At 49.3% G+C, this 11713-nt stretch overlaps 1 protein-coding gene across 1 annotated transcript; it reads right to left on the bottom strand.

Annotated features, from left to right (window-relative positions):
• Positions 1 to 2048: 2048 nt before the first annotated feature.
• Positions 2049 to 11465, bottom strand: LOC102044482 (interleukin-10 receptor subunit beta). Its single transcript, XM_031062611.1, has 7 exons — positions 11337 to 11465; positions 9788 to 9957; positions 9225 to 9239; positions 7572 to 7744; positions 5354 to 5504; positions 4946 to 5103; positions 2049 to 3001 (listed from the first exon to the last, which is right to left on the bottom strand). The coding sequence occupies exons 1-7, from the start codon at positions 11450 to 11452 to the stop codon at positions 2831 to 2833; spliced, it is 954 nt and encodes a 317-aa protein (XP_030918471.1). The 5' UTR covers positions 11453 to 11465; the 3' UTR covers positions 2049 to 2830.
• Between the last annotated feature and the right edge of the window lie 248 nt (positions 11466 to 11713).

Genomic DNA, 11713 nt, shown 5'->3' with positions numbered 1-11713 from the left:
GTTGGGCGCCAAGAAGTGTATCTGTCTTGGTTTAGAGCAAAATTTTGGGAGAGAGAGAGAGAGTCCCCAGAGGGGCTCTAGTAGGAGGATAAATTCAATCGGCCCCTCCCCCCCACAACCAGTCCGGGAGAAAATACCTCCTTGAAGAAAAGTGGAAAAAAGCTGTTTATTAAACAATAGAACCTAACAATATTAAAACAATAAAACCCCTTGCCGCTCTAAAAGAGATGACCAACTGAGAAAACCCCCCGGGTTGCAGCCCAGCTCACTCAGTCTCTTATCAGTCCTTCTGGTGCTGGAATTCTCACAGGCCAGGCCCGGCCTGGCCCGGTGGCCACAGGTGTGAGCTGCCGGTGCTTCCCTGGGTGTTCAGTCCAGAGCAGGTTCCAAGAGGTCCAAAGAAAAGGAAAAGAAAAACCACAGTCCAGGGACTCTTCTTTGCCTCAGCCAGCTAAAACTAACCAAAAGCAAAAGGAGAGCTCTCTGTCCTGCCGTCTGTCTGTCCGCAGACAACACAGTCCTGGAGGAGGAATGCGGGGGAGTACGTGCAATGTCTGAGCGAAGAAAAAAAAAGAACTGTGCGATTCTTCTCTCCCCCCTCTCACTCTCTGCAACAAGTCTTAAAGGTGCAAAACTTATTATTATTCAGCATAAACCAATGAGACGATTTGGGGATAAAAGCATCATATAGTCAACCCAGGACACCTTCTGATGAAATCCTTTCTTCTATTCTTTTAGTATAGTTTTAATATAATATATATCATAAAATAATAAATCAAGCCTTCTGAAACATGGAGTCAGATCCTCGTCTCTTCCCTCATCCTAAGACCCCTGTGAACACCATCACACATGGCAGCCTGAAAACCACATCTGGGTTGATTTTAGCAGCCCCTAAATCCTGGAAGTGTCCAAGGCTGTGGGGCAGGGCTGCTCCCAGTCCCATCCAACCTGGCCTTGGGCACTGCCCCAGATCCAGGGGCAGCCCCAGCTGCTCTGGCCATGATGTCCTTGCAGACACTGGGACATCCCTGCTGTGCCCTGGCGTGCCTCAGCAGTGAGCCTGCACTGCATTGGCACAGCCTTATCTCTGCCTTATCAGCCCTCAGCAGAGCCTTGGAACCACCTGGACTGCAGCCACTGACAGGAACTCACTGTCCTGAGCAAAGCAGCTGCTGGAGAGGGGAAAGCAGCTCCAGGAGCACTGAGGGAGGGGCAGGGATCTCCAGCCCCCCCTCAGCTCCATGTGCACTGGGCATTTTGCCCTCTAAAAGCCAAAATAAAAGGGGAAAAAAGGGGAAAAGAAAATATAGAAAGAAGCTGTGGGAGGAGGGCCAGGGAACACAGAGGGAGCTGGACTGGTTCCTTGGAGTGGTGATCCAGACCCAGGATCAGCATACCCAGAGCAGCCTTGGGGACAGGTGCAGAAAGGCACCAATGAAACAAAATACCTTGGAAAAAAAATCAATTCAGTAAATTCCATATTCCCCATGAAAGCAGAATGTGACCAAAATTAAAAAGTGCAGAAAAACCAGGTACAGATTCTACAGAATCCCCAAATCCCTGGGGCTGGCACAGCCCTGCCAGCCCATGGAGTGCCAGCTGTGCCCCGTGGGCACCTTGTCCCCAGCCCAGAGCACTCAGTGCCACCTCCAGGGCACACCTGCAGGGATGGGCACTGCAAAGCTCCCTGGGCAGCCCCTGCCAAGGCCTGAGCTCCCTTTCCATGGGCAAATTGCTGCTGCTGTCCCAGCTGAGCCTGCCCTGGCCCAGCCTGAGGCCGTTCCCTCTGCTCCTGTCCCTGTGCCCTGGGAGCAGAGCCCGACCCCCCCGGCTGTGCCCTCCTGGCAGGGACTTGGGGACACTGGGAAGGTCCCCCTGAGCCTCCTCTGAGGAGAGCTGGGAGATGAAAACTGATGGAATCAATTCCTGATTTCTTCCTGCAACTACTGCCAAAAAGGAGATATTTACCCATCAATAACAAACATCAGCCCCAGAACCGTGCAATTCCCACATCAGGCTGAGACACAACTTCACTCCTGGACGGTTCCTTTGGTGACAGAATTTAATTTCTCACTCTCACTTTGATGCAGTGACACAAACCCAGTGCCAAGGTCCCACTTCTGCCCCAGTGCTGGGTCCAGCCTTTACCCAGCTGTGCAGGTGAGGCTGGCTTTGGAGCAGGAAGTCACAGTTCCCCAGATTTCTCAAATTAAGAATACACATCAGCAGATAATTAAAATAAACCTCATTTAACTCCCACTTCAGCTGCCAAGTTTCCCACAGACATCAGTTCATCCCACCCTCAAAACTTCACAACTTTGTATCAGGGAAGAATAAATTCCATAGAAAGATGATCCCAATGGGAATATCCTTAAAAACACATAATTTCTCATTAGAAAACAAATAAACAGATCTTTTCTTAAAAATAAACCAGGTCTTTCCTTACAAAATACTATTTTCTTTTATAAACATTCTGATTAGTTTTTGCAATAAATAGTTCATCAAAGTTAAATTAATTAGTATTATATATAAATATGACATTTCCTTTTTAGTGTCATAATCAGTGCCTGAATTGCTACAACCGCTCAGAGAGCCACAACCAGCAGTAGCAAAAGTTATGGATCATTTAATTCCTCCTTTAGAGCCAAGTTTCTTGTACCTGAAAAAATAAAATGATTCTGTCAAAAGTCTGTGACCCCGTGTTTGCCTGTGGGTTTTTCCTGCTGGAAAACAGCAATGAGATAAACCCAAAAGTCCATTTGCTTCTCCTTTTCCAAGGAAGAACGAGGAGGATATTTGGGCTTTTCCTGAGGCTACTCCCACTCCTGAGTCAGTCTCCTTGAGCAGAGTGCTGAGGGAGCTCTGGTGTCCTGCTGGGCCCATCTCCAGCCCCTTCAGGGAGGCTTTGGGATTGCTCTGAAATCACTGTCAGCTTGTCACAAACCAGGAGCTCTTCTCGGGGAGGGAAAGGCTGTGGAGCACCAGGGGGTTTGCTCAGAAACTGGGAAACAAAGAGGAAGTGAGCATTAGGTCTCTGCAGCTGCCCCATCCTTGTTTGCTCAGGAACACTGGGGTTATTAAACAACACTGGGGTTATTAAACAACATTGGGATTGTGCTGCACACACCAAGTGACTTTCTCAGGCCTTACAAGTCCCACAGGGCCAACAGCGTCACATCCTCCCTAAAATCCTGTTCCAGGCCTGGGAGCAAGAAGGAAGTGCCTCTCAAGAATAACCCCAGGGCTCGGAGACTTTTTGGGGCAGAAACTTGAAAAAAATTAAAGTTTTGATTGGGAACAAGCACCAAATGGTAACTGGGCTGTAGGGGAAGAGAGATCTGTCAAGAACCCTCCCCTCTGGCACCGGCAGCCATTCCCTGGCTCCTGTCCCTCCAGGCCTTGTCTGCAGTCCCTCTGCAGCTCTCCTGGAGCTCTTCAGGCCCTGCAAGGCCACCATGAGGCCACCCCAGAGCCTTTCCTTCCCCAGGCTGGGCAATCCCAGCTCTCCCAGCCTTTCCTCACAGAGCTGCTCCATCCCTCTGCTCGCCCCAGTGCCCTCAGATGAAACAATTCTGAACTGAATTTGGAATGAGAAACCAGCTGCTGTCAGGAGTGCTGGGCACTGCAGATACAAAAATCAGCACAAATATCCTCACTATCAGACCCTTTTCCACCAAACTGGGATTGGGAATGTTGTGGCCCAAACCTGCAACTGAAACATTCCCTAGTGAAAGCACTGCCTTGGCCAAAGCACATTCTGGGGAGGCACAGCTGCCCTTTGATTCCTGGGATGGCACCAGCCCAGAGCTCTCCCTGTCCTTAGAGGCACCTGGAGCAAAGGAACCTCGAGCACATCCTGTGTGGGTGTGGTGCTGCTGAGCTCCAGGATCTGCAAACCAAGGGATGCAGGGACAGGAGCCAGGGCATGGCTGCCAGTGCCAGAGGGCAGGGCTGGATGGGATCTTGGCAATGAGGAATTGTTCCCTGGCAGGGTGGGCAGGCCCTGGCACAGGGTGCCCAGAGCAGCTGGGGCTGCCCCTGCATCCCTGGCAGTGCCCAAGGCCAGGCTGGACACTGGGGACAGTGGGAGGTGTCCCTGCCATGGCAGGGGTGGGATGGGTGGGATTTGAGGTCCCTCCCATCCCAACCCAGCTGGGATTCTGTGATTCCATGACACTCCTGGTGCTGAGCACGTGTTCAACCTAAAGCAGGAGCCAAAGTCAGCTGCAAACCTGGGGGTGCTGAGCTCTGACTGAGTGAGAATGAAAGCCCCAGAGGAACTGCAGGGACTCAGGAGAGCACAGGAGGGGCAGGGGTGTTTTGTACATCCTTGTTTCTGGGGAGGGACTCTGCTGCAGCCTCTCTGTCCTCTGGCTGTGTGACAGGGGCAGTGGGTCCCCATCAGCACTGGCTGCTGGTACTGCTCTCCTTTCAGCTGAAATTTTCAGACTCCATAGAATCACAGATTCCCAGAATGGTCTGGGTTGGATGGAGCCCCAAAGCTCTTCCCATCCTGCCATGGCCAGGGACACCTTCCACAGCCCAGTCTGCTCTGGTACCTACTCTGGTACCCAGGTTCCTTCCTCAGGCACTTTCCTGGAGTTAAAACTCGTGATTACACTCGTGACAGGACTTTGCTGCAGGAGAAAAAAGGAGCTGGTTTAAGTCTAAAAGGAGGCAGGAGAGACAGAGATTTCTGTTGCTCATTGGCCAAATGAGGAACTCAAGTTGACACCTGGTACTCTCTCACTTCAAAATCAACAAACCCATCCTGTTTCTGAGCCAGAAAAAGCTGGTAATTACAAACTACAGACCACTGACCATTAGGTGCCAGTGAAAGGAGGCAAAATAAAAGAAGCCCTAAATGTTTTGGCACTGAGAGCCTTGAAAAAACCAGTGGCTCTGCTGGAAAGTCTGATTTTCACGGGTTAGGCAGGAAACAAACCTCTTTCAAGTGTTCTGGGAAAAGGTAGGAAGGGCAGAAAACATGTTTGATGAGTCTGTACAGATAAAAACTGGAGAAGAAACAAACGGTGACAGCTGTGCCCACGACCAGCATGGACCCCACCAGAACAGTCATAATGATCCACACAGGGGTTACACCTGCCAGAGACAAGGGGAAAAACAATTAAAACTGTCATTATTCACTGCAAATGATTATTTTTAAATTATCACTTTCTCCATGGAATGTCCCTGGATCCCTGGCAGTGCCCAAGGCCAGGCTGGACACTGGGGCTGGGAGCAGCCTGGGACAGTGGGACGTGTCCCTGCCATGGCAGGGGTGGCCCTGCTGGGCTGTGAGGTCCCTCCCAGCCATCCCAGGTGATTCCAGGATCCCCAGCTGCCAGGTTACCATTGTGGGTTGTCTGCTCACAGAGCTCCCTGCTCAGCTGCCCTGTCTTGTTCCACTCGGGAATCAGCGCCTGCACTCGGACACAGTAAACTGTCCATGGCTCCAGCTGGGCCAGGATCTCTGAGCTGTGCCTGGTGTCCACCTGAGCCACCTGCAAACACACAAACACAGCAAAGGGAAGCTGGGAGATCAGCTGCCTGCAAACACACAAACACAGCAAAGGGAAGCTGGCAGATCAGTGACTCAGCTGTGGGATCAGCTAAGGAACAACCAAGGAATTGCAATTACAATTAAATTACAACTGGACTGAATTACAATTACAATTACTTACTGTACAGCCATCCACACCACTGCCCTTTGGGCTGTTTCCAGCAGCACTAACGAAGTTTCAGGCTAATGAGGGATGATAAATGAGATCTGCTGGCAGCCAGAAACTGTCACCCAACCAAATGAGATCAGCTTGGAGCACAGCTACACACAAACACCATCCAGCTGCAGATGCAGCAAGTGGGATGGAGCAACAGCACAAGAGGAAAAGGCCTCAGGTTGTGCCAGGGGAGTTTTAGATTAGGAAACATTTTTAAACATTTTTAAAACTCCAGGGGAGTTTTAGATTAGGGACAGGAAAAATTCCTTCAGTGAAAAAGCTGTCAAGCCCTGGAATAGGCTGCCCAGAGAAATGGTGCAGCTCCCACCCCTGGAAGTGTTAAAAATGTGTAAGTGTGGCACTTGGGGACATGGGGTAGTGGTGAACATGGGCTGCTGGGTTAATGGCTGGAACTGAGGGCTCTTCCAACCAGCCAATTCTGTGATTCTGTGACCTGTCATCTAGGCAAAACCAAAAAAAATGAAAGAAAGAAAATATTTCTGGGAGCTGTGAGTTGGCTGAACAGATGAATTTGCTGTTCAGGATCAGTTATGTCCCTGTAACTGCAGAGCACCCCTCAGCAGCAACAGGAGACTCTCCAGGCAGCTTTCAATCCTGGAGCAAGCACCCAGCTCACAAATCACCCGCGGAGCTCCCCAGGCTCTGCCTGCTGCCTCTGGGATCCCAGGGGAATGTTCCAGATTGCAGCTGGAAGTGCTGCAGGCACAGACTCCAGGTGCAGCCCTGTTCCTCTGGTGAATGCACTGAGTGCATCCCAGGGCCAGGAACACCTCATCCCTCAGGAGCCTGGGAGTGGAAACCAGGGTGGGAAACGAGGGCCCCTGATTTCTGGAAGTGGCAAAGCACTGAGCAGGTAACAGACAGAAATCAGAATTACACCTGGTGGAGTCCATTCTGTAAAACTGCACGGATGGACAAAGCACTTATTAACTGGGACTGGGGGCTGCTGGTCAGACACTTTCTGTTTGCCTGAAACAGAGGCCAAAATGCTCTAATTAATACATTATTAATGATCTTTCTCCATGCACTGTGTATGGAGGAGCAGAACTGCCTGTGGAAGAGGCTGGCCCTGAGAGGGAGAAAAGGAACTGCAGCGGATACAAACTGCAGAGCTGCAGGGGCCACAGGGAATAAAAGCCTTATCCATTGTAGATATTTTTGGGGGTAAAAAACCCAAAGTCCCACTGAGGGGGGAAAAACACAGAGTTATTGATAACTATGGAAAGAGAAAATTCTGTCCATGCTGCTGTGTAATTACACAGCTCCTGCATTTACTCAGTCCTAGCTGTAGAGAACAGACTTGATTAATTTTAATTAGGAGAGATCCATTTTTACTCTTAGAATCACAGAATCCCAGAGTGGGTTGGGATGGAGGGACCCTAAATCCCACCCAGTGCCACCCCTGCCATGGCAGGGACACCTCCCACTGTCCCCAGTGTCCAACCTGGCCTTGGGCACTGCCAGGGATCCAGGGGCAGCCCCAGCTGCTCTGGGCACCCTGTGCCAGGCCCTGCCCACCCTGCCAGGGAACAATTCCTCATTGCCAAGATCCCATCCAGCCCTGCCCTCTGGCACTGGCAGCCATTCCCTGGGTGCTGTCCCTGCAGGCCTTGTCCCCAGTCCCTCTGCAGCTCTCCTGGAGCCCTTCAGGCCCTGCCAGGGGCTCTGAGCTCTCCCTGCAGCTTCTCCTCTCCAGGTGAGCTCCCCCAGCTCTCCCAGCCTGGCTCCAGAGCTCTGTAACCCGTGCCAGACCCTCCAGGAGCTCCCAGGACACTCCTAGGATGGCGTTTTCCAGGAAAAGCACAGATGCAGATCAGGGAGTCACAATACCCGGGAAGCAGAGGCCGGGTCTGTGTCCGTGCTGCCCTTCCTCCAGTAGAGGATCCTGTAGCTCCAGGAGCCGTAGTAGAGCCGCAGGGGCCACCGGTCCTGGCCGAGCTCCGCAAAGGGCCCCGAGAGATCCACGTGAGAGAAGAGAGAAGAGAGAAGAGAGAAGAGAGAAGAGAGAAGAGAGAAGAGAGAAGAGAGAAGAGAGAAGAGAGAAGAGAGAAGAGAGAAGAGAGAAGAGAGAAGAGAGAAGAGAGAAGAGAGAAGAGAGAAGAGAGAAGAGAGAAGAGAGAAGAGAGAAGAGAGAAGAGAGAAGAGAGAAGAGAGAAGAGAGAAGAGAGAAGAGAGAAGAGAGAGAGAAGAGAGAAGAGAAGGAATTCAGCTGGGCATTCTCACACAGCCCAAAAGTCACCTTTTAAATCATGCATTAGAAAGAAGTAATTTCTTTTTCCTGGGTCAGGCATTAATTAATGCTTTCCTCACGGAACTGCTCTGGAAATTGATTTTGTTTTTGCAGCTAAACACCAGGTACCAAAGCAAGCCCCATTCCCACACCCTCTAAATGAACTCAGTTCCCTTTTGCCAGCTGTGGTGACTGCAGGAGAGGAAGGACATTTCCATGGCTATCACTCACTTCTCCTTCTGGGCCAAACTGCCACAACATCTGTCTGTCCTGAGCAGACCCTCTAGAAAAGTGATTTATTGGGGGTTATGTGGGTTTTGATCATGGTCAGCTTGAAAAATGAAAACATTTGAATTATTTCTGCCTTGTGCAATCAAGATTCCTTGGCTGAAAATTAACCTTTTTATGTGAGAGTGGGTTTTTTTTGAAGTAAGAAAAAATAGAAATTAAACTTTTTGTCTGGCAAAGCAATGAATAAGGAAGTAACTGAATTTATTTAGGTATACAGGAAGTCTGGCTCCTTGAAGACAACTTCTCCCTGTCTGGAAAATAGAAATGTTCCTTATTTTAAGAGAAAATGATCAATACTATAACAGTGAAGCTACTGTGCTTTCTGCCAGTGTTGCAACTAAGATTTTATAGTTCAAGGTAATTAAATGTATTTAATTATGTAATTAATGATAAAATAGAGAATAGAAATGTTCCTCTTTTTAAAAGAAAATAATACTTTTTTTGAAAATCTTCTCCAGAGGTTATCAGTACTATGACAGTGAACCTACTCTGCTTTCTGTCAGTGTTATAACTAAGATTTTATATTTCAAGGTAATTAAATGTATTTAATTATGTAATTAATGATAAAATGTAATTAAATGATAAAATAGAAAATAAAAATGTGCCTTATTTTAAAAGGAAATTATGTTTGTTTGAAAATCTCCTCTAAAGAGGTGATCAATACTATGACAGTGAACCTACTCTGCTTTCTGCCAGTGTTACAACTAAGATTTTATAGTTCAATGTAATTAAATGTATTTAGTTATGTAATTAATGATAAAATAGAGAATAGAAATGTTCCTTATTTTAAAAGAAAATTATGCTTTGTTTGAAAATCTCCTCCAAAGAGGTAATCAATGACAGTGAACCTACTGTGCTTTCTGTCAGTGCTAGAAATAAGATTTTATAGTTCAGTGTTGTTGGAGCCCTGGGTGCTGAGAATTCCAGACGTTCTGTGCTGCCAGAGAACACTGCACTGACCTGAGGGCCTGGAGAAGCTTCCAGAATGGAATGGCAGGACTGGGATTGTGGGTGTGGAGTTTGAATAGAAGTGTGTGATATCACAGGGGGGGAAACTCAGAGTTTAAGGGTTTAGAATACAGGAATAGAGAGAAAGCAAGATGGAGGTTTTAGGGTGGAGGCTGCTCCTTCTTCTCCATGGGTTTGGGTGGTTTTGTGTAATTGGACAGAAAAGTCTGCATTGAGGACTTTGAGTGATCAGTTATTGGGTTAAAAGTGACAATACTTTAGGTGTCATTTCTTAATTGAGTAGTTTAGCCTTAAAAGACCTCATAGAGAAAGACAGTGAGCCATCTTGTACCTTGTTAGTGAAATACTGCAGAACTCACTGCTGTGAGACTGTAACACAGATAAGAAAAAACAAACACCTAAGCCTGAAACACCATCTCGAGTGCCTTCAATGCCGACCTCCACAGAGGTACAAAAAAGCAGCCAAGAACTGGCACAACGTAATGAAATGATAAAATACTCTTTATCCTCTCTCCCAGAGCAGGCAGTATTTTTGGGAAGAACAGGGAAGGCTCACTGTCATCCATGGGCTTGAAGGTGAGGGTGACCCAGGAGGAGTGCAGCTCTCCTGCCTCGGCCCGCAGGCGCAGCACGTAGCTGCCGTAGGGTGACAGCGAGGACACGTCACACCAGGGCAGCCTCAGCTCTGTCCCCAGCGTCTCAAAGGTGTCCCCAGGGTAGTAGATGCTGCGGGGAACAGAAACAATGTGTAAGAGATGGCTAATTACAACTGGCTAAATGGCTTTAAGGCAGCAGAGCTGTTAATGCAAGCAGTTAGCACTTGTGGACATAAAAACGTACCCAGTGTGTGTAAGACTCGCACTAGGGATTTTACACCCATCCATAAGTCATTATAAACCTAGGGATTAAAATTCTAACTCTGTAAAAAATGCCCTTTTCCTGACCAAAATTCTAACTCTGTAAAAAGTGCCCATTTCCTGGCAGGGTCCCAAGGCTGCACTCACCAGGCAGAGTTCAGAGAAGCAGCAAACACTCAGCCAGTGCCAGGGCAGGGCACTGCTGTCTCACTGGGACTCTGCTCAGAGCTGTCCCCAGGATTTGCACACGAGGAAAACGGGGCTGGGAAGGGACCAGGCGCTGCTTATGGAACAGAACCACAGAGGGTGTGGGCTGGGAAGGACCCCAAATCCCACCCAGTGCCACCCCTGCCACAGCAGGGACACCTCCCACTGTCCCAGGCTGCTCCCAGCCCCAGAGTCCAACCTGGCCTTGATCAATACAGGATTTAATGGATGATATTTAATATCTTTTGTTCTTTCTGCTTCGCATCAAAAGCCTGCCCAGAAATGTACTGATCAAGGGAACATGGCTACAGAACCCAGAAAAATCTTCTCTCAACTCAGCATGAACAGAAGGCTCTGGGCAAAGCTTAGAGCTCCTTCCAGTGCCTGGAGGGGCTTCTAAAGAAAAGGGAGAATTTTTATATGGGCAGAGAGTCCAGGAGCCAGGGAACGGCTGCCAGTGCCAGAGGGCAGGGCTGGATGGGATCTTGGCAATGAGGAATTGTTCCCTGGCAGGGTGGGCAGGCCCTGGCACAGGGTGCCCAGAGCAGCTGGGCCTGCCCCTGCATCCCTGGCAGTGCCCAAGGCCAGGCTGGACACTGGGGCTGGGAGCACCTGGCACAGTGGGAGGTGTGGATGGGATGGGATGGGATGGGATGGGATGGGATGGGATGGGATGGGATGGGATGGGATGGGATGGGATGGGAGATCAGGGAAGGGCAAACACTCAGCACAACCAGGTCTCTTCAATCACAGAAGAGAAGAACCACACACAGAGCCAATAACTGCCAGTGTTAGAATGTGTTTGTGGTTCCAAACCAAACAGGACAAAGCTGCCTTGGGTGTGAATGCCCAGGAAACTCCTCTGCCCTGTCCTCCAGCTCAGCAGAGAAGCCTCTCACAAGCTGAAAAAAAGGGACAGCTCCTGGGACAGCAAAGTCCCTGAAATAAAGGGACAGAGTGTGCTCTGCAGAGGACACAGATCCCAAGCACACAGAGCTGCAGGGTGTGAGTGAAAGGCAGCCCAGCCCAGGCCAGCCCCACCTCTTGGACTGGACAGTGTAGGTGAGGTTTCCTTGGGGGAACCTTGGTGCATCCCACTGCAAGGTGCTGTGAAGATTGACTGAAGTAATTCTCACATTCCGGGGCTCTGGGACCATTCCAGAAACTGTGGGAGGAATCAGAACCAACATTTCAGTGTTTGCTCCAGCACTTGTCACTCATCCAAAATTTAAATGCAGCCTCTGCCTTGCCTCGGGTGCTTATTCAAAAACAGAGCCCAGTTTAATTAAATTTAAATCCTGATGCCTCTCCTGCCTCCTTATGCAACAAAACAAATTACTGGCACCAGTGACTTCCAGTAAGTGCTTGTGACACCAACATTTCTGGGGCATGACTGAGCTGGTGCTGCCCAGCACTCG

The sequence above is a fragment of the Geospiza fortis genome, unplaced genomic scaffold, assembly GCF_000277835.1.
Source record: "Geospiza fortis unplaced genomic scaffold, GeoFor_1.0 scaffold96, whole genome shotgun sequence".
NCBI lineage: Eukaryota > Metazoa > Chordata > Aves > Passeriformes > Thraupidae > Geospiza > Geospiza fortis.
The sequence above is the reverse complement of the archived record's forward strand: the minus strand, read 5'-3'. Positions and strand labels throughout refer to the sequence as shown.

Excerpts from the sequence above, each read along its gene's own strand:
- LOC102044482 (XM_031062611.1), bottom strand. The coding sequence starts at position 11,452 with ATGGTCCCAGAGCCCCGGAATGTGAGAATTACTTCAGTCAATCTTCAC. Across the intron at positions 9,958-11,336 it reads TACACTGTCCAGTCCAAGAG|CATCTACTACCCTGGGGACA; the intron begins GTGGGGCTGGCC and ends TGTTCCCCGCAG. Across the intron at positions 5,104-5,353 it reads TGAGCAGACAACCCACAATG|GTGTAACCCCTGTGTGGATC; the intron begins GTAACCTGGCAG and ends TGTCTCTGGCAG.